General features: G+C 34.5%; 1 protein-coding gene across 2 annotated transcripts in view; it reads right to left on the reverse strand.

Annotated features, from left to right (window-relative positions):
- Window positions 1–7906: 7906 nt before the first annotated feature.
- The window catches only part of DPP8 (dipeptidyl peptidase 8), an 87690-nt gene continuing 68713 nt past the window's right edge, over window positions 7907–26883 (reverse strand). For both annotated transcript variants that reach the window (XM_007479590.3, XM_056808599.1), the window contains exons 13-20: window positions 19947–20099; window positions 19515–19650; window positions 17666–17811; window positions 13703–13849; window positions 12405–12557; window positions 11250–11392; window positions 10354–10465; window positions 7907–9384 (exon numbers count right to left, since the gene is read on the reverse strand). In XM_007479590.3, the coding sequence (XP_007479652.1) occupies window positions 9262–9384; window positions 10354–10465; window positions 11250–11392; window positions 12405–12557; window positions 13703–13849; window positions 17666–17811; window positions 19515–19650; window positions 19947–20099 (1113 nt within the window). In that variant the 3' untranslated portion in view covers window positions 7907–9261. The remainder of the gene's footprint in view (window positions 9385–10353; window positions 10466–11249; window positions 11393–12404; window positions 12558–13702; window positions 13850–17665; window positions 17812–19514; window positions 19651–19946; window positions 20100–26883) is intronic.

Below are 26883 nucleotides of genomic sequence, written 5' to 3' on the forward strand. Positions count from 1 at the left end.
AAAAGGAAAAGAAGTGATCTTGTCAAATTCCTTCTATGATATATAGTCTTAATTTCTAAATCAGAAAGTTCAAATAGTTAAAGAAAATTATAAATATTCCTAATGAACTTTGATATAAAAATTTTTAAATAAAATATTAGCAGAGAGACTATAGCAATACATCACAAAGATTATACACTGTTATCAGACTGGATTTATACCAAGAAGGCAGAGTTGGTTCAATATTAAGAAAACTTAACTTAATTGACCAAATTAATAAGAAAAATAAAAGCAATATATTAAGGGGTGCAAGAAAAGCTTAAGGTACAATACTAAATATTAAACTTTAATAGCTTAAAGCTGCACTAAGACTTTTGGAAAATCCCATATATTTCTATAAAAAACACATTAGAAAACATAAGAATAAATGAACTTTTTCTTATATGGTAGGGATCTAAATAACTGAAACCAAGAGCCTACATTATACATAATGAGAATAAATGAGAGATCTTCTAGCAAAATCAGGAAAAGCATGGATGTTCATTCACTGTTCCCAATACTATTTGACAATTCTGGAAATACTGGGTACAGCAATAACATATGAGAAAGGAATTAAAGGAATAAATATATTAATAAAATTATTACTTTTTTTCAGATGATATGATGGTATGCCTAGAGAACCCTAGAAAGCCAACTAAAAATTAATTAAAACAATAACTTCAGCAAAGAGGCAGGGTATAAAATCACAGAAATGATTAGTATTTCTGTAAATTAGTAATAAAGCCCAATAGGAAGAAATATGAAAGATTCCATATAAAATGACTATAGAATGTATAACATACCTGGGAGAATACCTAACAAAATATATAGAGTAACTATATGATTACAATTACAAAACTTTTTTGTTACAGAAGTAAAGGTAGACAAGTAATCTGAAAAACTATTAATTGCTCATGGGCAGTTCAAGCCAATATAACCAAAATGACAGTTTTACCTAAATTAATTTATTTATTCAGTGCAATCACCATCAAACTACCAAAGGATAACTTTTCATAACTATGGGGAAAAAAATGAAATTCATCTGATGGAAAAAAAAGGTCAAGAATCTCAAGGGAAATAATGAAACAAAGTGGGAAAGGAGTCTTAACAGTATTAACTCTTAAATTCTGATACCAAAGAGTAACAATCAAAATAATTTGTTACTGGTTCAAAACTAGAGAGGAAGTGAACCAAGTAGTGTAGTGTTCAATAAACCCAAAGATCAAATCTCCTAGGGTAAGAACTCATTATTTCACAAGAACTGATGGGAAATTGGGCCTCAGTCTGGCAAAAATTAGGTACAGACCTACACCTCATACCATCTACTAAGATAAGCTTCAAATAGATACATGACCTAGATATAAAAGGTGACATCATAAACAAATTAGAAGAACAAGGAAGAAATTACTTTTCAGATATATAGACAGAAAAGGAGATCATGACCAAACAAGGGTCAGAGAATATCATAGATGAAATGGACAAGTTTGATTACACAAAATTTTAAAAGTTTTGCACAAATTCAATGCAGTTAAAATTAGAAAAATCTTTACAGGAAGTTTCACTAACAGGGATTGTATTTCCAAGATATTTACATATAAAGAACTGATTCATATTTATAACAGTAAAAGCCCTTCTCTAATTGACAAATAGTTAAGGGATATAAACAAGCAAACATCAAAGGAAGAAATTCAAGCTATCTAAAGGCATATGAGAAAATGCTCTAAATCACTCATAATTTGAAATGGATATTAAAGTAACACTGAAATCCACCATGCAGTCTTCAGACTGGCAAAGGTGGCAAAAATAAAGTGACTGATGAATTCTTAGTGGAGCTATGAACTGGTACAAACATTCTAGAACTAGCATTTAGAAATGTCACAAAAATTAACAAACTGTGAATATCCTTTGACTAGTGATATCACTACTAGTTTTATCCTAAAGAAATAGGAAAAGGATTCCTTATACAAAAATATTTATACCTTTTTTTGGTAGCAGCAAACAACTGGAAACTAAGAGGGTACCCATTAACTGGAGAATGATTGAACAAATTATGATAAATGAATACAATAGAATATTATTCTACTGTAAGAAATAATGAAGAGGACAGTTTCAAAGACCTATGAAAATTATAAACTAATATATGATGAAATGGTTAGAACCAGCAAAACAATTTTTAGTATAATAAAATTGTAAAAAATGAAAAAGTTTTGAAAGATTCAAGAACTCTGATCAGTACAATGATCAATTACAGAGGACTGACAGTGAAGATCAGTTGAAGGAACTGGGGTTGTATATATAGCCTTAAGAACAGACAACTCAGAAGAAATATGATAGCTATTAATTTCTATATAGGTAAGTATTTGAAGGAAAGTCACTTGGAAGAGGCATTATGCTCATACTATATAATCTCAGAGGGAAGAACTGGGAATACTAGGTAGAACTTGCAAAGAAACAAATGTCAGAAAACAAAGCAAAGCAAAGCAAAAACCTATCTTAATAACGTTATCCAAAAGTAGAATGGGCTGTCTTAGGAGGTAGTAATTTCCTCCTCATTTGAAGTCTTCAAGCAAAGCAAAGACTGAATGAACACATTTCTGATATTTTGTAGAAAGAAGTCTTACTCAGGAATGGATTGTAACCTGAAATCCCTTACAACTTTGAAATACTTTGATGTGTTCAAGGATCCCTGTCCAGATCACTTGAAAGTAGACTATTGCCAAATGGCTAAAGGAGGGTGATTCTTGGGGAGATGGATAGGGGCTCAACCTCTAATTTTACTGGCATAGTGAAGTCCCGGGTGAGGAAATTCCTTCTATTGATACAGGTTAGCATCTTCTCTGTAATATAGAGCTGGAGAGCAGAGATGTCAAACACTTCTTAACACTCTCCAGTAAGGTCCAAACCAGATTAAGATGTAATTAGGGAAATACTTAACAAAATAAGTAACATAATGTTAATGTATGCTTTTCTAAATCAGTATGTGCCTTCAGGGAGCCTTTTCCAGAATTTATTGGCCTCCATTTCCAGTTGAGTTTGATACCAAAGTTGTCCAGACCACTGAAAGTGCTTGCCTAGGGTCATATAACCACGTCAGAGGCAGGATCTAGCCCTTGGTCTTCCTGGCTTTGACATCAGCCCTGTATATTTCATCTTGCCTCTCCTTAAATTATAACTGAAATATCTTAGTCATACACATCTACCTCTGCTGTACTAACATTTCATATCCCTGCTCTATCAAACTTTGTGAGCTCTAGGAACATAGAAGTCCCAGGAAAGAAACTTCAAACAATCTATTAGAACAAATGTTAGCAAATTCTAATCAACCCAGATAGTTTTAGAGTGAAATGGATACTCCTGGGCATGTGGAACTGATTTCTCTGTAACACTGAAATAAGACTCCTTTATTACTCTTCACTAGTGATAGTTCAATACATTTACCCCTCCTAGGACCAGATGGTGAGCTTCCCTTTCATAGTGATTCTATTTTGATCCTCTAGTTCAACCAAAGGCAGAACTTGGATGATGGGAAATTAATTCTTGCTAATTCAATTCAACAAATATTTGTTAAGCATGACTATGACCAAGGCACTGTGGATATAAAGATAGATGACACAAATTCTACTCTTAAGGAGATAGAGGTAAGAAAAGAATTACTTCAATATATGTACATAAATGGCTTGATATATGAAAAGTACAAGTGCAAAGGATTTAGGAATTTGAGAGAATCCCACTCCCCCTTTTTAATCCTTTATCTTCTTAGAATCAATACTAAGTATCCGTTTTAAGGCAGAAGAGCAGTAAGGGTTAGGCAATGGGGGTTAAGTGAGTTGTTCAAGGTCACCTAGCCAGGAAGTGTTTGAGGTTGAATTTGAACCCAGAACTTCCCATCTCCAGACCTGGCTCTGTCCCCTGAGCCATCCAATTGTCTCTGAAGAATCACTTTAAAGTTGGGGTGTGAGGATGCGATTGGGAAGAAGTTGAGCCATGACTTCAAAAGATGGAAGGCTACAATCGATTCAAAGCATGAAAAAAAAGCTAATATAAAAGAAATAAGTATGGGAGATAAAGCATAATTTTTATTGTCCAGAAAGCAGAATATAGAAAGATATGAGATAAAGTAGAAAAGGTAGATTTGAAGTAGGTTGTAGAAGGTCCTAAAAGCCAGGATTAGGATGATTTTTAATTCAGTAGACAATGGGGACCCCTAGAAGGTTTAAGGCCAACATAGTTGTACATAATAAAGATTACCTGGGCAGCACATTGATTGGAAAAGTGAGACTAGAGGCATAAAGACTGGTTAAGAGGATGATAATGCATTAGACTAGGAAAGAAGACATGATAGCCCTAACTAGGGTAAGTATAATAGCAATAGAAAGGAGGGGATGGCTCTGATATTGTGGATGTAGAATGAACAAAAGTTGGTAGATGCCTGAGTTTAAGAGATTCAAATATGACAAATTGTATGACACTGGGTCACTGGAAGGATGATGGCTTTTAGCATAAACAAAAATTAGGAAATGAAATCAGGTTTTTTGGAAGTTGAATTCTACTTGAGACATATTTGAGGTGTCTGCAATACTCTGATAGTGATCTTCATTAGGCAATCTTTGAGACTGAATAGCTAACAGAAGTTGGGATTAGATAATGTAGATTTGAGAATCAACTGCAAAAAGGTAATAACTGGAATCACAGGAGTGGCTAGGAAGAGATGAAATCATAATCTAACGCCTTCATTTTACTGATGAGGAAATTAAAGCCTAGAAATGTTAAGTGCCTTGCTTAAGGTCACAAAAGCATTAAGTTGCAGGACTAAGATTCCAAGCCAGGTCTTCTGGGTCCAAATCCAGGGCTTTTTCCATTGCATCAAGATGTTTTCTACAAACAGCTTGTGCTCCTGATTTACAAAGCCATGTCTTTCCTTGTTCAGCAGCACCAGCTGGTGGTTACTAAGAATAATCTGAAATGTAAAAGCAACAATTTGCAGCCTAAAAGCAACACTGCACATCTCCCAGTAGCCTTCAACACTTAATTAACACAGAGATTTGGTTAATTTTCATATTTAAGAACTTGTGTAATTCTTTACAAAGTGGCCTCTTCCCCCCTCACCCTGATAACCTCTCAAAGTTTCTTTTGAAGGCTGAAATTTGAGATTTAATTTCATTCTTAAATACAAGCTACTAAATCAAGGAGAGTGTTTAAAATGGGATAGGGGAGAAGCATTTAATTCAATTTATTTTAGCAGCATCTTTATTCCAACAAAAAGATCTGTAATAAAACACAATAAAACTAATGTTTTCATTTTACATGATTAAAAGCCATGTAGCTAGAAATAGGAAAACCCATAAACTTATTGGAGTGAGACATGCAATTCTGTTAATACAAGTCAATGCTTAAAACAGCAGGCATTTTACATTTTAAAATTAAACACCTGAATTCTAATTGTGCTGAGCAAACACAAAAGAAAAAAAATGAAACAACACTACTGTTTCTCTTGTGTGAAGGTCTATAGAACTGATCACTTTGGAAATAGTACACACATGTACTGACATTTGGGGAAGCAAAAAGAAATTAGGCAGGCATTTTATACTAAATTATTCCAATATCATGGGCTGGGATTTGAGGTGGAGGAAGCTTCATCTTATGTCTTTGTTATGACACTGATACTTCCCCTCTGTGTCCTAAGAAGGGCTATCTACCATTCAGACTTCCATCAGAACTAGTCCTGGCCCTGTCTGTTTTCTAAGCAGGTCAGGTAGCTAGACTTCTACATGAGCAACCAATCTTATAATACATTATGAATTCCCCAATGTTCCTATTACAAGGGAAAATACATTTTGTATTGGCATAATGATTTTAATTATATTTAACAACTTTATATTCTAATTAGTACTTCATTAATAAGCATCCTTAGCATTTTACTTAGAAAATAAAACATTTTTGTTCAGTCATTTACCAGTCGTGTCTGAATCTGCATGACCACATTTGGGGTTTTCTTGGCAAAGATAGTAAAGTGGTTTGCCATTTCCTTTTCCCTACTTAGGTGCTTTTTTAGTAAAGAAAATAAAGTGTTCAAAGAGGTAAAAAAATTTGTATGTGTGTTTAAAGTTTGTCTTTTCTACTTATTTCTTGGAACTTAAGAGCTTCCTTAGGGGACTAATTCTAAAATGTTAAAAAATGTTATGTAAAAAGAGGTAGGAAACAGAACAAATCTAAAAACAAAAAGAAAAACCGGGACATTAGCAACATGCAACAATTAAATATGCCTCTTAAGTGGTGGTGGTGATAGAATTAGGATTTAATTCCTTTTGTTGCCTATGGGAAAACTTTCAAACTGAGGCTCTGGAAGAAAGGAGGCTGGCCTCAGAAAGGAACAGCCTTTACTCCCTGCTTCTCATAAGTAATGTAGTTACTAGCTGCTCTTCATATGCATCTCTTGTAGTGAGAAAAGGTGGTGAATACTCAACTTTGAGGAAAAGATTTCCTGCTTACATATTCATTATCTCTTCTAAGTTGGTATAGTATAAATTTTACCCATTAGTCTTTAGTGTTACTTCAAATAACTCTACTCAATAACAGTCATGGGAATTTATGAAGACAAAGTTTATAGCCCATATTGCTTTTCAGCCCCAGTGCTTTTTGGGTCTCACCAAATGTGCTCCTTGTTTTAAGCTTCCACTTGATGAGTTGCTTTCCTCATCGTTAATGTTACCAGTGAATCTTGGAAGAGGTTTCCATTGCTTGCTAACTTTGGAAGCATGAATCTCCATTTCCTTTGGGAACAGCAAATCCAATCAAATATCTTTTCTGCAAAAAAATTCAGTCATGTTCACAGTATGGCTGTCAACGTGACAGCATTTATTCATTGGTAAAGAAGGGAAATAGTGCTCAGGAGTTGTAGTGAGAACTTCCAATTTCTTTATTTATCAGGATGGGAAGAAGGGAAGAACTAAGAATGAAACGTGTGTTTCACTAGAACAGTATGCAGCAGCATTTGAGTATTTCACTTTCTTCTTTTGGCAAAGCAAGAGATGACATTGTAAAGAGAAAGCCTTACAAAGTCTGAGGTTTCAAATGAATACTCATCCAATGGTTTGTGGTACTACTGGATACCCATTCTGCTCTGCACACTGTGTGCAATGATCACAGGTCCTTGGAGATTATTGGTACAGAAGCATGCATCTCCCTCATCAAGTAAAACTCAAATCACAGGGGGAAATATTTTCTTAGGGTGTAGAGGGTGTGAAGTTATCCAAATCAAATGAATATAAACAAATCTAAGCATGAGAAGATTTCATAAACATGTAAGGTAATATATAATATATGTATGTATGATATATACCCAGAGAGAGATGACAGAGATAAGTGTGCACATATATATTATAGTCAAAATATGGAAAAAATTAAGCCAGATTCTATTCCCAAATGCATAACCACCATTGGTACATTGTCACTTCATGCTTCCATCATTTCTTAACTCCCTCTTGTCATAAAATGAAAACCTGTTACAAAGATAATATCTTGTTAGTGACAAGTATATATATATATATACATATATATATATATATATATATATATATATATGCTTTCTAACAAAATCTACAGTCAGTATGTGATGAGCAAAATAGATTTGTGTTCTTTCTAGGGATTCCTGTTCATTAAAAGAGCAAGTTTTTCTTTTTCTTTTTTTTCCAAGAAAACATTAGTGTTTGTGATTAGCAGTATTGGGTAGTTTTTTAAAGTTAAGTCTTCCTTCTTGCTAAACTCTTACTCAGGTCTCCTAGAATTAGGAAAATTCTGCCCTTCTACCCCAACATTCCAGTGGGAACCCAATCAGTACCTGAAAGCATATGAAAACCTTGAACATTCAAATGTTAGGGGTAAACCAGAATAATTTCATTATCAGAGTTTATTTTAGGGAAACTTAAAATAGTAAACTATATACAATTTTTAAACAATGAAAAAGAGAATAATGCATGACTTGGGGGGGGGGTCAACTTATGATAAAGAAATCTGCTGGGAATTTTAATTTCTACTTTAAGCTTGCAATTTCCAAATAGCTCTTTGTGCTCATCAAACCATTTAAAAAGAAGGGAATGCAAATGTCTTTTAAAAATTAAAAATAATTCTCCTGAATACCATCAGTTTGGGGCTATGCTGGCTTGGAAGTGATTTTTTTTATTGTGGTTTTCTTAGAGTTAAAATTTTATTTCCCAAATATTTTTCTTGACTTTCTTCAGTCAGGTGGCACTTACATTTTGGGCATAAAACGATCCTTATCCCTACACCCACCATTTCCCTTCCATCCTTTGTCCTTCTCCCTTTGACTCTGTAAAATCTAAAACATTTCAATATAAGGAAATGATATATGGAAAATTGGGTATCAATGTATTTTCTGAAGAAAAAATTAATATATGCTTTTCTTTTCCTAAAGGAAAAAATAGCCTGCAAATATTTAAGTTATAGTCATTCAATTTAAAACTAATTTGTATATAATTATTAATACCATAAGATTAGCTAAAACCATGCTACAATACAGTTACTCTCTTTTATGTGAAAGTAAATCAGGAAAAACTCATCTTGTCATATCATCAAAGAAAAATTAGTATTTTTTTTTACTAGACACAGCTGAAACTCACTGAAAAACTGGAAAGAACTTGAATAAACCAAAATGAGTATCTTTAGGAGTTCAGTAGGAATTATTTCTTAAAATCATTAACAATTGGTTAAGTCATAGGTTTAATAGTGATTAGTTCTTAACATGCTGGACACACCCCAAGCGATGAAACATAAACTATTCAATTACATTTAAGTGCTATCAAATTTGTAATTAGCCAGAGATTCTGGAATTGTAGCGAACCAATCACCTAATATTACCATAATATAACAAACTCGGAAATATACTGTAAAAATACACCAATTAAATCCATGAGGCTTACAATGCTTTTAAAAGGTGGAAATATGATGGTGTTGATATGTGCTGCAAATGTTTTAACTTCTCTCAGTAATTTTCATGGTATTACTGTGTCCCATGGAAATTTACATCGTTCAGTTCTTTATGCAAGTTAAGGTATGAGATTGCTATTCATGTTCTGTAGATTCCTGTATGGCACCAAATTTACTTTCAGAAGTGGATGTTACATAGCAGGCACCAAAATGTGATGATCAGTTTTCTATGTTTTCTACAGATTAAACCTCCTCATTTGGTTAAGCAGCCAGTGTACCAGAGTTCCACAAAAGTCACAATTATATCACTTTCAAAGCAGCAATTCGTGAACCAAGATTTTCTTGAAGATAGTGCAAAAGATGCAGTTCATAATGTTCTCCAGATTCAGGGACTCTTATGCTGTGTCTCTCCTGAGGATAGATCTAAAAATAAAAATTAATATCACAAAACACAAAAGACAAGCAGTTAATAACTATAAATCTCTTTCAAAATCTCCCCAACAGATGTCTAACAAGATTAACAATATACAAGAAGAGTAGCCTTACAAAGAGGTTACAGACATGTACACATATATACACAGCCATTAGAGGTCCATAAAAAGGCTTTAATCTTCAGTTTTCTGACATATTCCCTCTTCTTCTAAATTCCTTTATTATTGAGTTAAGAGAAAAAAACCTATTCACCTACATCCAAACAACAACTCTGAGTATTCCTTCAAAATACAAATGCCCATGACAATTCAACAAATGGAGTAAAAAAAGTGTATCTTGTCCAGGGCATGTGCTAATATGTGTAAATAATAGAATGAAGATATATATGTAAGAAGGAAACCTATTCCTCTCACTGCCCAGAAGTGGATTTAAAATAATGAAAACATGTTTATTTGAGGAGAGATAACTTTCTGACTTCTGGATTACATGAATCAATGCCAATTGTGAAATAAGGAGAAAGAACTAAAAGATTATGACATCAAAAGAGTTTGCCCTTCTAACCATGAAATCAAGTATTATTTCCTCAACACATTAAGAGGGAAAAAGAATAGTAAATTGATGGCCATTTATGTGTTTTATAAAGATTGAAACTGAGTTTGAAAACACCGAGTTGTAGAACTAGATGGTTCAGTTTCTTAGCACAGTCTTAACTAAGTTTCCATTTTTGTATAATTGGAGGCATTTAACTATGTTTTATCCTTTTGGTTCTCATAAATAGTAGGAGACCAAAGCTAAAAACCTAACCTAATCTTTGGTTTATCAGAATGCAAGGAAACATAATTTACTTTTCATATCATATCTTCTTCAAAAATCTTAATGAAGTATAGAATTTTTAATTAGGGAAATTGACAATCATATTATATTATCATATCTTAATTTAGATGGTGCATAGAAACTTACCTGTAAATCATATGGTTTTCCAGCCCTTACTAAAAAACTCAGTAATATACTGGTGTGTGCAAAGTGAACATTTTCATCCAAGAACCCATGCAATAGTAGTAAACGATTGGGTCTGGAAAAGGCAAAACAGAGTATTAGGTAATAGGCTAGATAGAATACTTAAAGAAGTCACAATTTAATATATAGCTCTGTTTAATTACTACCAACTTCCCCATCTATCACAATCAATTTCTAACAATTTAACTTCAAAATTTCACTATTTTAACTTACTTTCTCATTTTAGGAAAATATAAAACAACATAAAATAAAAAGAAGGTGGCTGCCCAATTTCCTTCAGAGAAACTGGCTGTAAAACAAGACATATCATCAATCATACCCTTTTCTAGGAAATAGGCAGTTATGCAGTATTGCATAAAAATCTCTTAACATACTTCTTCCCCCCTCTTTAAAGAATGTGTTTTTATTTCTTTTATTATAGGTAGAAGAAAAGAAATGATAATGAACAGGATTATAATTATACAAATTATTATTCAAGCAAGTAAAGCAAGTAAAAGCAACCATCTTAGTACTCTATAAAACCACTCTGTCAATATTGACCATTTAGGGGGTAGCTTAGAGAGCCAAGCCTAGAGACAGGAGGTCCTAGGTTCAAATCAGGCCTTAGACACTTCCCAGCTGTGTGAACCTGGGCAAGTCACTTAACCCCCATTGCCTAGCCCTTACCATTCTTCTGCCTTGGAACCAATACATAGTATTGATTCTAAGGTGGAAGGCAAGTATTTAAAAAAATATATTGACCATTTAGGACTAGTGTTTCCATCAAATTATTAAAAACTGGCTCTAAAGTAAAAACTTAATTTTTTAACTTTACTTCAAAATTTAAAAACTAAACTTACTCAGAAGGGAACTTCTCTGCTTGCATGGCCACAGATCCTAGGTAATAGCCCTGTTCATTCTGGTCAGGGTGACCCATATAACGTTCTGTATATCCCGTATCATAGAAAATCCACAGAGTAACTGGAGCTCCAGCAATTGCAACCTGTAGCAACCAACAATCACAATTAAATGTGGGTGAAGAAAGGGCTAACAGTGAATACTTGCAACTGTATGTATATAGGCTAAAACTATTCTTGTGCTGTCTATAATGATTCTTAATTCTAGTCATCTTAGCCAGTCACATTGTAAAAGTTATTTCAAATCATGGGCAGGCAGTTAATTTCACTATTTTCCAGGCACACACTGAATTCTTCTCTTGTGTCAATAATTTTACAAATGCATATTCATTAGACAAAAGGGTGACTGAGAAATAAACTATGGATGGTTTATTGTAATCCCTCTCTACTACTGGAAAAATTAATTAAGAGTGTGTATACTGAAGGTGTCTTGATTATATTAGCTTGCTGTATGGAGTACAGCATTATCAAGTAAAAGAAAATTTGGAGTCAGGGAAAATGAGCTGAAATCCCAGCTCTACTACTCAACAGTAGTGAGATCTTGGGCAGATTGCTTTCACTTCCATGGCTCTTACAGTTATTTTAAAAAGAAAATTCCTATTGGTCTGCTGGTTTAAAACAATAAAAGTCTATCTTTAATTATTAAATCATTTTATTTTAGGGCTGTCATATAAACTTTCATATTTAAACATACTGTTGACCTAGTCTACAGGTAAGAGTCAGTGAAAATCATACTAGCCTTTTGAATTTATATTTATAGTTGAATTAAAATATTCTGGGGTTGTTAATTATATGAGATCTGACTTCCATAGGTAAAGCTATTTTAAAAAATTGGTTGTGACTAAATTTTTTAAGCCTTTGTGGTCAAAATTTTCTAATGATAATTGGTTGTTAAAAGTTGACAAATATTACACGTCTATGTACTTCACAGAAAGTTGACATACATAAACCTCTGATATTTTACAGCTTTCTCTAAAGTTTCTAAACCAAATAAAACAAGGTGCTTGATTTAAAAGAATTTTGCCTTATGGTTTACCCCTAAGCCATAAAGATATTTCAATTTCTGTCTCAAACATAAGTTTACTGAAATTCACATACCCTGAAGATATCTGACCTCTGCATTAATGCCATCAAAGAGAGGTATCCTCCATAGGACCAGCCATGGATGCCCACACGATCTAAATCAATAAAATCATACTGAGATGCTAGGTACTGAAGTCCTTCCACCTGATCTTCAATTTCTATTTGACCCTGAAAGAAAAGGAGTGCATTTCATTGTTAGCACTTAACTAGAAGTATTGCAAGATTGCTTATTAAAATCTTATCAGTTTTTAAAATGGAATCTCAAATCAATTGTATTATTATTAGTCTCTTCAACTATAAAATGAAGATGACAGACTAGATGACATCCAAGGTCTATTCTAGCTCTTAAATACTGTGATCAGCTGGGAGGAGGCAAAATATTGATTAGAAAAGCCTCTTATATGTGGCACCACAACTTCCTTCAAGTAAACTCTACTAGTATTTAATTACCCTTATACTTTTACTTTTCTTGTCACAGCTAGCTGATTTTCTCTTTCTCTGTCCTCTTATCAAAATGGAGATCAATTGGTCAATGTCCTTCTTGTGACAAGCCTCCATATACTCAAAGATAGGAAGTAAGTTACCCTTTAGGCTTCTCTAGGTTGCATATCTCTTTTTATTATAAAAAGTAAGAAGAGGGAGTCACAACTGAGGCATTGCCTTGCTATTTCTATAATCTCTATCCCTCTCATTAAACCTAATACTTCCAAAGATAAGTGGTATGCCAGGATATAAAATTTCTTTTTCTAAGCCAGAAAAAAGTCTTACATGAGAGTACAACATAAGGTCAAAGAATTGGCCTTAGGAGAAATTCACCATGTCCTACTCAGCATGTTGAATATACTGGCAAATATGGTAACTGTCTTACTGTGCAAAAGGAACATCAGTTTCTTGTTTCCCAAATGCAGCAGGCATAACATGGAAGCATCTCTAAAAGGTAGCATTTTAAGCTTCCTGTAGAGAGAAAAAAGCTTGTCACAAGGAGACACTGACCAGCTGGTCTCCCTCCCTCTTTGCAGTGGACAGAACAAAGCTGAAACACTATTCTTGGTAGTGTGTAGGAAGCTACAAACTCACAATCTTACCTTTAATTTTAAACTTTGAAAATCACAAGTCAGGGATACTTCTACAAACTAGGTTAAACGGTTCTGTCTCATATTTCTGAGGTTTCAAACAAGAAAAGATGAATTAATATGTTGAATTGATCACCAGCTTCCTACTCTCTCTCCCTTTCATTCTCAGGATTTTACACCAAACAATGCCACAGAATGCATCAAGATGCTTAATAGGTAAATGTTTTCTTGCACACACACCATTTTATATTTGAAGGCACCTTCAAATTTAAGCCCTCGATGACAGGATCCCCTGTTGTCGATAACCACAACTACATAACCGAGAGATGCCAAGGTATTCAAGCGGAAATATTTGACTCCTTTAAACCGATTATTCACCAGCTGTACCTGAGAAAGAAATATAATATTAGTCAAATTCTGCAAGATAATTTCTATACAAAAGAATGAAGTATGTATGATTGTTCAAACAACTAAATTGCTCAAACTGATACTATTCTGCCATGTCATCAAGTACTTTTTAAGGGTAAATTAAAATAAAGACAAAAACTATCAGGTGGGGGAGGAATCTCTGAATTAAATGTCTCTGATAAAAGGATAAAAGTTTGATATCCAAGGTATATATGGAATTAGCATAAATATTTGTCCAAAAAATCTGGCCTCAAACACTTCCTACCTGTGTGACCTTGGGCAAGTCACTTAACCCAGTTTCCCAACTCTTACCACTCTTCTGCCTTGGAACAGATACTTGATATCAATTCTAAAATGGAATGTAAGGATTTTTAAAAAAATGAATGTTGATAGGGCCACTTAAGGCTTTTATTCCTTGTCTTAAAGCCTTCCAAGAACAGTGAGAATTTTTTTTGGTATATTTTAAAGAAATTGTGAATTGATATGTGACCATGCCAATTTCCTGGCTCTCTCCATACCATGTTGTCTGAAGCTATAGCTTCTACCATCTAATGGAATTCAAACTCCTATTCCTGTGATTTGGGCCCTGGGTTGGGAATATTCACTTTATCTTATCTTGGTCTTAGGTCTACCACATCATTTTCTGGCTTTCTCCGTGCCATGCTACCATATACACAGATGGCTTTCTTCCCCCAATACTCAAACTCTACTTCTGAGGACAATAGTAATATCAATACTGCCATTGCTGGAAAAGACATGCCATTCATTTGTTCTATGGCACCAAATATCATTCTGACTTCTCTGTCCAAAATCCCCCTCTTCCTGGCCATCACTCTCCTAATAGATATAGTTTTCTTCTGCTACGAAAACACAAGCTCCTTGCGGGCAGCATTTATATTCTACTTGGAACATAGTAAGTACTTAATAAATGCTTACTTCATTCACTCAGTTTCAGTAAAGGAAAATAATTGCGTCATTATCTCACACTTCAGAGTAAAATCTTATGTGTTAGTACCTCCCTAGAATAGGATGTGTGCACATAGTGAGGCTATATTCAATGGACGAAAAATTAAAGAAGCTGAAGGAATGAAGGGCATTAGATAAGTCATTAAATAAAAGGTTCTGGTAAATATCAAGAAGGAAAGTAAAATATATATAACCCTAGAGAGGAGCCATGAAGTAATTAGGGAGTAGCACTAGAAATAAACAATAATAAACATTTATTGAATGCTTCCTACAAACTAGCTGTGTGACCTTGGGCAAGTCACTTAACCCCATTTGCCTAGTCCTTGCCCTTCTGTCTTAAAGATAGAAAGCTTTTTTTTTATTTAAGAAAAAAGCCTCCTATATGTAAATCATTAAATTATCTATTATAGATGACACATTAAAGATAATATTTGACCTCAAAGAGCTTAGAAACTCGTTTAAGAAGATAAACAAGTGAAAAGTTAAAAAATTATAAAAGGGATAGTAAGTAAGATATAAGAAATATTATGAAGTGATATGTGATTAACTGCCAAATGGATATCATAGAATGTACTGTGAAGATTGGATTGGCTATCACCTGATCATAACAATGAAGGTATTTAGCTCTTCCTTTATTGTGAAGATTAAGTTGTAATCCCCTGTCTATCTTTAGATTTAGATTAGTGCTAACTCAGTATTTAAAGTAGATCTACCCATTTTAACTACAAAAAGGTGTTAACTAACCAAAAAAGGTGTTAACTAACCAAAAAAGGTGTTAACTAACTAAAAAAGGTGTGAACACCCATTTCATACATTGAGTTGGCAGTCCTGCAGAGGAACATCTGCTGTGATTGGTAGACATAAAATTTAGGGGAGGTGACACAAGAGAAAAAGGTCTTTAAATAGAGGAAACAGAGGCACACGAATATAGATTGAAGTCATTTGGAGTGGGACTGGAATCAAGATCAGTTACTTGGGCTTGGAGTGAAGATAAATCACTTGGAGGACAGACTGGAAGACAGACACTCAGACTTGGAGTGAAGACACTAGGCTATGGAACTGGACCCCTGGAAGACCTCATGCAGGAGACCTCAGACTGCTTTCCTTTTATATGGTCACCATAGCAAGTGAAAGGCTGACTTAGTTCCTTGCCTTTCTGGAGGTGTGAACCTCTGAGAAAGGCCCATCATCTCGAAACTCCTTTCCCCTGGCTGGGGCTTAGAATTTCTAACTGGCTCTGAGGAAGCCAGAGCTTGCTTGCCTCTCTGCCTCTCTCTGCCTCTCTGTCTCTCTCTCTCTCTCTCGTGGGGCCAGGCGGCTCCCCTCCCCCTCTCCATGGGCACCTGAGGACATTTCTCACATTACATGCCCTTCTAAAAGATTCACCATCACTGATGTAGAACAAGCTCATCCCCAGCAGGCTGGCTACTAAAAGATGAAATTTTTGGCCTCAGTGATTCATGAAATAATAAAAAAATACAAAACAGCCCTAAAACCTGTGTAAACCCATTCCACGTCCACATATAACTGAGGAGTTATAAAACAATGGGATGAAGGCAAAATTGTATAGGCTTTACACCACCTAAAAATCTTTAACTGCTATTACTCTTAATATAAAATAAGTATCCAATGATCAACAAGTTGATATGCCATAGAAAGAAATGAGCCATATCTACAGCCATTCTCCTTTAAACAAAGCTCCCTATCAAAAAGGTAGCTAAATGGAAAGATAACTTATAGGTTTTCAGAAGAACAAAATAAAGGAATTGGAAAAGTTGGTTTCATTACATGCAAGAGTGATTAAAAAGATGGGTGGCACAAATATTGCAGATATTCATGAATGATTAGAAAACCTGGCTGACAGCCTTCAGCACAGTGACAAATTCTCTATGGAGGATTTATGGAAGGGCATGAGTAAGGGCAAAATGAAAAGGCTTTGTGAGGTTATGATTTTGTACCAGTGGAAGGTAAAACTCCCATGTTGAGATCACAATTCCTAATTGAAGTGTGGATACAATAACTATGTTCCTATTCTCTGTCTCTATGAAAATTTTTATGGCAAATAATTTTTATTGAAGGAAAGAAGTTAGAAAAAATAGAGTATGCACAAGAGAGTATGAACACTTGAAATCTAATGCCTACAAGCCAGATATTGCTACACACTGATATTTGTTTTCTCCCTTACAATAATGCTGTGGAATGGGAGTATTAACATAACATAAGCTTCACACACCACCCAACATAGGATCTAGGGAAAAAAAAAAGAACTAAAGGATGAGAATTTGTCATTGTTCACTAGCACAGAATGAGAGAAAGCATTACTTTAACTGGTTGATCTAAATACTCTTTAAGTTACTTGGCAGGTATTTCCTTAGAGTGGAGGCCAATTCATCAGGTTCTTGAACTTGCTGTAAGTATCTTTTAGCAATATCTCAATCTCTTTGCTCTGACCATATATTCATAGAAACTTCTAATTTTCATCAATTTTATTAACAAATTTCCCTACCGAGAAGAAATCATGCTTGCTATCTGACCTAAACATTCTAGTCCATTTTGTAGTCACAGTTTTCAGGGTAAATTAATAAACTGACATATGGGCTTATAGATCAATCTTCTGCAATTCTGGTTATATAATCAAGTATAAAGCCTAGTTAATCATTAATAAGTTGAAAAAATCAAATTTATTAACCTTCAACTCACTCATTCAACTTATAACTAAGCACACACTAATGCATTCAAACCTAAGAGAATGTAGGACACTAGACATCCATGAACACTCAAAATCCCAGCTTATAAATCTGACTAAAGCTACTGAATGGCCACACTTACCTGAGGACCACCATAGATAAACAACACAGTGGGGTATTTCTTCCCAGGCTGAAGATCATGAGGTTTATACATCATTCCATACAATGTGAATCCTGTAGTACTTTCAAATGAGAAGATTTCTGGTGGTGTGTAGTCAGGAAGAGGGCCTGTGGTCAAAGAAAGCACAATTTTAATTTCAAAGGGCATATATATAAGCGCACTACAATCCTAACCTCCTTCTGGATAAGAAGAAATTATACATGCATGCACACACACATTCACACAAATAACTGCCTACTCCCTTTTCAACTGGAGGCTGAAAATGAAGCAAAAGAATATTCATCTATGAAAGATTCGAATGAACATGCACATGTACCCATCATTACTCTTGGGCATTACTCAGAGTGGCAGAGCATGCTTAATCCCATCAAATATCTGAAGACAGTATATGCCCCCAGAGTCATCTCCAAGAGAAACATCCCTAGTTCCTTCAAACTGATCCTCATAGGCATGAACTTGAAGCTCTCCAGAATGTGCTAAGAGCAGCAATCACTGACCCATGAGGCCTAACAATTGTTTGAGTCCAGTAAAACTTGTTTTGAGGAAACTTGAAAAAAAAAAAAGATTCTAATGAACAATTTGAAAGACCCACATGAGAGGTGAAATTATATGTTCTGTATAAATCTGGAAGCCCAGAAGGAAGAAAGTTAAGGTCAAGCATGCAAACACACATATATACACATGCACACACCCCCTCAATATCAATATGTATACGCACACACCAATTGTGAATTGAACTAGAAGTGGGTAATATACTGTGTCAAGTCAGTGTAGCTTACTTTGATGGTCAAGCCGCATGGTTGGGTCCTGCCAGCACTAGTTTTGCTATTTCCGCCACTGAATGACCAAATGGCATATTTCAAAAATTTTTATTTGGTTCACTAAGGCTATATACATCTAGCCTATGTCTTCACCTAAGGAGGCAAAATTAAATTTCTTTTGCATTACAATCTGAGTAAAAATTGTATTGCTATGAATTCTTCTATGTGAATTAAGTACAATTTAGTTGTACCAAACTTCTAAATATTATCAACATGGAAAAAGTGCTAAAGTTAAAATTAATTTATTATTAATATCATGTTTCTAAAGGTGTTAAAGTTAAGATTATAGTTTGTGTTTAGGACACCAGGTCATTTAAATGGACACATAGTCCTCAGGCATTACAACTTAGCAGTCACTAAGAAGTTCTGTATGCATTGAGGATAGTCACTTTTACATCTTTTCCCCAAGGAAGCAACCTTCCTGGTTGCAAAGCTTTAGTGGAAGAGCATACAGTGTTTAGGATAGCACACATCTTCCTCCTCTTTTGCTCACCTAAGAAATTATATAACTGTGTATAACAACAGGAAGTTACCTCATCTCTATCATAGCTTTTAAAATGTTATTTTTTAAAAAGACTTCCCAGATCCACTTCTCCTAAATGTAGGTGGCAACCCATCTAATGTCACTATTTAACAAATACTCTGATGGGGGCAGCTGGGTAGCTCAGTAGATTGAGAGCCAGGTCTAGAGATGGGAGGTCCTAGATTCAAATCTGGCCTCAGACACTTCCCAGCTGTGTGACCCTGGGCAAGTCATTTGACCCCCATTGCCTAGCCCTTACCACTCTTCTGCCTTGGTAAGGGTTTAAAAAAACAAACAAACAAAAAATACTCTGGGAAAGATGGAACTAATTAAAAGCCTAGGAGCTCAGGGAATAAACTAAATGGATAACAAAAAGAGAGATCAGCCCAACAGTGTATAGATATATGACATAGGTACAGTTAGTCAATTCACTTTTCTTATTTCATGTCAAATTTAAACAGAGTACCTGCTGAATCTAAAATAGTGGCCCAAAATTCCTTTGTTCTATGTGCTGGGTCATCTTCAGGACCTGAGAGCTTGTAAAGGGACACACAGTGTGGATTCTTCTGGTTACTGTATTTACTTATAAATAAATCACAATGCTAGAGAAAGGGAAAAGAGACAATCATTTATTTGTGGGGGTTTTTTTTCGCCCCATAGTATCATAAAAAGAGATTTAAAAATCTGGATTAGACAAACTCTGTTTGAGCTATGTTATGCTATGCCAGGGGATAGAATAATGGCTTGAATTTTCATGATCCTATAATCTATCCTTCAGAGAGAAGTTAATGTTAAGTTTAATATGTGCCTAAGAGAGTTAAATTGCTACACAAACCAATTTTACTTACTTCAAAATATGGACAGGGTCTTTATGAACCATTCAGACAGGAGTTAATACCTGGCTAATACAGCAGGAATGAGAGTAGCCACGATCTGTCAACCTTGTCACTTCTCCAGGATTGTCATAGCTGACCACATACAAGTGATGTTCTAACGGGGAATCTTTGGTGCCTTCAAAATACACCAGCTTCTGTACTTCATCAACTTGGATCTGCAAAAACGCAAAAAGTCAAGTCAGTGTTTGTTTTCATTTTATACAGTAAACAATTACTATATCTAAAACTAAGCTTTATGGTTCATTCTCGGTCTCATTCATTTGGTTACTCTTTTGACTTGTGTTTAGTATTTTTCCCCTTTAGGGAAATAAACTACTCTGTCTTCCTGCCAATACGAATACATTCAGTATGATTTTGCTTATGATTTAAGCTAAAACTAAATCCTTTTAGCAATGAAATAAAAGGTAGGATGCGTTAAGACCTAGCAGTTTCCTGCCTGATCAGGGTATGCACTTTTATTGAGAAAATTATAGGAAATAAATCCCATTAAAAAAAAAAAACCTTACCTTCCATCTTAGAATCAATACTGTGTATTGGTTCTAAGGCAGAAGAGTGGTAAGGGCTAGGCAATGAGGGTTAAGTGACTTTCCCAGGATCACACAGTTGGGAAGTGTTTGAGGTCAGATTTGAACCTAGGACCTCCCATATCTAGGTCTGGCTCTCAATCCACTGAGCCATCCAATTGCCTCCACAAATCTCATTTTTTAAAAAAGGCACAACACAATTATTAGCACCTTTAAAGCAGTATAGACTAATTTCATGTGCTACTGACATAAAAAGTCTGATTTTGTTTTATTTTCAAAAGTACATTTCATGAAAAATCCTGTTTTGACACAAGACAAACATTTTGATTAGCAAACATTTTGATTAATAACAGAAAATAAGGATGTGGCTTTCAACTTTTGGCAGTATTATATCTAATACTGATTATAACCAGAATTTCAATGTCTTTCTGTTGTACTTATTGTGTACACTGGTTATTAGGCTAAGTTTGTTTTTTTTCAAGTTGCATCACTTTACACAATTCTCATTATTTTTCTGGCTTTTTAATATTTATTTTACAGTAATATTCTATTATGCTTACATCTAATTTTTTCAGCCATTCCCCAACTGGCATGTATTTTGTTTTCAGCTTTTTGTTATCATAAGTAATGGTGTTATGAATATGAATATATTAGGGAGGCATGGGTTTTTGTTTTTCTTGCTTTTCTGCTATATCCTACAGGTAATGAGATCTTTGGACTAAAAAGGGTTTGAAAAATTAGTAACTGTTCTTGCACAGGTCTACTTTTTTCCATAAAAGTTGAACCAATTCACAGTTCTACTATCAATGAAGCCTGCTTACTTTTTCACAGCCTTTTAAACAAGTTTCTTCCCCAGCTCACTTCATCTTTTAGTCTTTGTTGGCCTTAATTCAGGTGGTCTTTCCAGTTTGTTTTAATTCATAGTTCTCCTACTCAGTGTTTTTGAACTTTTTTTCAGATGGTGATAGTTTGCATTTCTTTTGAAAAGTGTATATGTTATCTGATAATTTGTCTATTGAGGAACAGCTCAATCATTATGTCTGCCAATTTCATAGAGAATCTAGATGACATACTAAGCAGAGATATTTCATGCAAAGATTTTCCCTCATTACATGTATTTTCTTCTGATTCTAGATGGAATAATATTGTTTTCCTTAGTGTTTTAAAATGTTAAATGATTTACAAGCCATTCCTCAATTGACAAATGGTTAAGACATATGAATAGGCAGTTTTCAGATGAAGAAAACTATCAATAATCACATGAAAAAGTGTTCTAAATCCCTCCTGACTAGCGAAATGCAAATCAAAACCACTCTGAGGTACCACCTCACACCCAGCAAATTGGCCAATAGGACAGTAAAGGAAAATGATAACTGTTGGAGGGGATGTGGAAAAATTGGGACCCTAATGCATTGCTGGGAAAGTTGTGAATTGATCCAACTATTCTGGAAGGAAATTTGGAATTATTCCCAAAGGACTTTAAAAGAATGCATGCCCTTTGTTCCAGCAATACCACTACTAAGTTTGTATCCCAAAAAGTTAATAAAAAATGGTTGTACAAAAAGATTCGTGGCCATACTCTTTGTAGTGGCTAAAAATTAGAAAATGAGGAGATATCCCTAGATTGGGGAATGGCTGAACAAATTGTGATATATGATGGTGATGGAATACTATTGTGTTATAAGAAATGATGAATTGCTTGATTTCTATATGAAATTGAAAGACCTCCATGAAATAATGTAGAATGAAATGAGCAGAATCAGGAGAACATTGTACACAGAAAGTGAAACATTGTGGGGTGATCTAATGTGACTGACTTTGCCACTAATAGCAATGCAATGATCCAGGACAATCCCGAGGGACTTATGAGAAAGAATGCTATCTGCATCAAGAGAAAGAACTGTGAGAGTATAAATGCGGTAGAAAAACATAACTTGTTTATATTGGTATATGATTTGAAATTTGGGTTTTTAAAAATTACTTTAGTACAAAAATGAATATATATGGAAATAGGTATCAAGTGATAATACATGTATAACTCAGGGGAACTGCTTGTCTGTTCCAGGAGAGGGGAGGGAAAAGGGGAGGGAGAGAACATGAATTATGGGACCATGGGAAACTATTTTAAAATAAATTAAATTAAAAAAATTAAAAATATTTTTAAAATTTCAAATGATTTATATTATGTCTTTTGCCTTCATTTCCCTTTATTCCTTGCCTGGTTATAAATTTTCCTGTCACTATGATGGAAAAAGATAAAACATTTCATTTGAAATAATGCCTGTTATCTACAAGAAACACACCTGAGGCAAGTAGACACTCACAAGGTCAGAATTAAAGGGTAGATGAAGACGTATTGGGCCTCAACTGATAGAAAGAAGGCAGGAGTTGCAATCATGAAATCAGACAAAGCCAAAGTAAAAATAGACCTGATTAAAAGGGATAGGGAAGTTAAATACATCCTGATAAAAGGGAGTATAGACAATGAGGAAATATCACTAATCAACTGTATGCACCAAATGGTATAGCATCCAAATTTCTAAAGGAGAAACTAGTAGAATTGAAGGAGGAAATAGATAGTAAAACTATACTAGTAGGAGACCTGAAACTACCACTATCAAATTTAGATAAACCAAATAAAAAATAAATAAGAAAGAGGTAAAAGATGTGAATGAGATCTTAGAAAAATTAGAGCTAATGGATATATGGCGAAAAATAAATAGGGGCAAAAAAGGAATACACTTTCCTTTCAGCAGTACATGGTACATTCACAAAGACTAACCATATACTAAGTCATAAAAACATGGCATACAAATGCAGAAAAGCAGAAATAATAAATGTAACCTTTTCAGATCACAAGGCAATAAAAATATTGATCGGTAAGGGTACATGGAGAGCCAAATAAAAAATAAATTGGAAATTAAATAATATGATTCTCCAAAATCAGTTAGTTAGAGAACGAATCATATAAACAATTAATAATTTCATTGAAGAAAATGACAATGATGAGACATTCTTTCAAACTCTATGGGATGCAACCAAAGCAGAACTCAGGGGAAAATTTATATCCTTGAGTTCATATCTTAACAAATTAGGGTGGGCAGAGGTCAATGAATTGGAAATGCAAATCAAAAAACTTGAGAACGAACAAATTAAAAACCCCCAGAAGAAAACCAAACTAGAGATCCTAAAAATTAAGGGAGAAATTAATAAAATCGAAAGTGGCAGAACTATTGACCTAATAAATAAGACTAGAAGCTGGTACTTTGAAAAAACAGACAAAATAGACAAAGTACTGGTTAATCTAATTAAAAAAAGGAAAGAAGAAAACCAAATTAATAGTATCATAAATGGAAAAGGAGAACTCACTTCCAATGAAGAGGAAATTAAGGCAATCATTAAAAACTATTTTGCCCAATTATATGGCAATAAATATGGCAATCTAGGTGATATGGATGAATATTTACAAAAAATATAAGCTGCCTAGATTAACAGAAGAAATAAAATTCTTAAATAATCCCATATCAGAAAAAGAAATTGAACAGGCCGTCAAAGAACTCCCTAAGAAAAATTCCCCAGGGCCTGATGGATTCACAAGTGAATTCTATCAAACATTCAAAAAACAGCTAATCCCAATACTATACAAACTATTTGACATAATAAGCAAAGAGGGAGTTCTACTAAATTCTTTTTATGACACAAATATGGTACTGATTCCAAAGCCAGGCAGGTCAGAAACAGAGAAAAAAAACTACAGACCAATCTCCTTAATGAACATAGATGCAAAAATCTTAAATAGATTATTTAATACTAGCAAAAAGACTCCAGCAAGTGATCAGGAAGGTTATTCACTATGATCAGGTGGGATTTATGCCAGGAATGCAAGGGATGGTTCAATATCAGGAAAACCATCCACATAATTGACCATGTCAACAAGCAAACCAACAAAAATCACATGATTATCTCAATAGATGCAGAAAAAGCCTTTGATAAAATACAACATTCATTCCTACTGAAAACACTAGAAAGTATAGGAATAGAAGGGTCTTTCCTAAAAATAATAAACAGTATCTATCTAAAACCATCAGCAAACATCATCTGCAATGGGGATAAACTAGATGCATTCCCAATAAGATCAGGAGTGAAACAAGGATGTCCATTATCACCTCTATTATTTAACATTGTACTAGAAACACTAGCAGTAGCAATTAGAGAAGAAAAAGAAATTGAAGGTATTAAAATAGGCAATGAAGAGACAAAGCTATCACTCTTTGCGGGTGATATGATGGTCTACTTAAAGAATCCTAGAGAATCAACTAAAAAGGTAGTGGAAATAATCAACAACTTTAGCAAAGTTGCAGGATACAAAATAAACCCACATAAATCATCAGCATTTCTATATATCTCCAACACATCACAGCAGCAGGAATTAGAAAGAGAAATTCCATTCAGAATCATCCTAGACAATATAAAATACTTAGGAATCTATCTGCTGGGACAAACACAGGAACTATATGAACACAACTACAAAACATTTTCCACACAACTAAAACTAGATCTGAGCAATTGGAAAAACACTAACTGCTCATGGGTAGGACAAGTTAACATAAAAAAAATGACCATCCTATCCAAACGTATCTATTTATTTAGTGCCATACACCAATCGAACTACCAAAAAACTTTTTTACTGAATTAGAAAAAAAACATAACAAAGTTCATTTGGAAGAACAAAGGATCAAGGATATCCAGGGAAATCATGAAAAAAAATGTAAAGGAAGGTGGCCTTGCAATACCAGATCACAAACTATGCTATAAAGCAGTGGTCATCAAAACAATTTGGTACTGGCTAAGAGACCGAAAGGAGGATCAGTGGAATAGACTTGGGGTAAGTGACCTCAGCAAGACAGTCTATGACAAGCCTAAAGATCCCAGCTTTTGGGACAAAAAACCACTATTTGATAAAAACTGCTGGGAAAATTGGAAGACAGTATGAGAGAGATTAGGCTTGGATCAACACCTCACACCCTACACCAAAATAAATTCAGAATAGGTGAATGACCTGAACATAAAGAAGGAAACTATAAGTAAATTATGTGAACACAGAATAGTATACATGTCAGACCTTTGAGAAGGGAAAGATTTCAAAACCAAGCAAGACTTAGAAAGAGTCACAATCATAAAAACCTCTGACAAAGGTTTAATTACTCAAATTTACAAAGAGCTAAAGCAATTGTACAAAAAATCAAGCCATTCTCCAATTGATAAATGGGCAAGGGACATGAACAGGCAGTTCTTAGCCAAAGAAATCAAAACTATTAATAAGCACATGAAAAAGTGTTCTACATCTCTTATAATCAGAGAGATGCAAATCAAAACAACTCTGAGGTATCACTTCACACCTAGCAGATTGGCTAACATGACAGCAACAGAAAGTAATGAGTGCTGGAGAGGATGTGGCAAAGTAGGGACATTAATTCATTGCTGGTGGAATTGTGAACTGATCCAACCATTCTGGAGGGCAATTTGGAACTCTGCCCAAAGGGCGATAAAAGACTGTCTGCCTTTTGATCCAGCCATAGCACTGCTGGGTTTGTACCCCAAAGAGATAATAAGGAAAAAGACAAGAATATTCATAGCTGCGCTCTTTGTGGTGGCCAAAAATTGGAAAATGAGGGGATGCCCATCAATTGGGGAATGGCTGAACAAACTGTGGTATATGTTCGTGATGGAATACTATTGTGCTAAAAGACATAATAAAGTAGAGGAATTCCATGGAGACTGGAACAACCTCCAGGAAGTGATGCAGAGCGAAAGGAGCAGAACCAGGAAAAGATTGTACACAGAGACTGATACACTGTGGTACAATCGAAGGTGATTGACTTCTCCATTAGTGGCAATGCAATGTCCCTGAACAATCTGCAGGGATCTAAAAAATACTATCCACAAGCAGAGGATAAACTGTGGGAGTAAAAACACTGATGAAAAGCAACTGCTTGACTACAGGGGTGGAGGGGATATGACTGAGGAGAGACTCTAAATGAACACTCTAATGCAAATACCAACATGGAAATGGGTTTGAATCAAGAACACATGTGATACCCAGTGGAATTGCGCATGGGCTATGGGAGAGGTGGTGGGAGGGGGGGAGGGAAGAAAAGAAAATGATCTTTGTTTCCAATGAATAATGTTTGGAAATGACCAAATAAAAATTAAAAAAAAAAGAGTCACAAATTGTAAAATAAATAATTTTGACTACCTCAAATTAAAGTTTTTGTACAAACAAAACCAATGTAACCAAAATTAGAAGGGAAATAACAAACTGGGAAACAATCTTCATAACAAAAACCTCTCACAAAGGTCTAATTACTCAAATTTACAAAGAGCTAAAGCAATTGTACAAAAAAATCAACCCATT

The sequence above is a fragment of the Monodelphis domestica genome, chromosome 1 (genome assembly GCF_027887165.1).
Source record: "Monodelphis domestica isolate mMonDom1 chromosome 1, mMonDom1.pri, whole genome shotgun sequence".
Taxonomy (NCBI): domain Eukaryota; kingdom Metazoa; phylum Chordata; class Mammalia; order Didelphimorphia; family Didelphidae; genus Monodelphis; species Monodelphis domestica.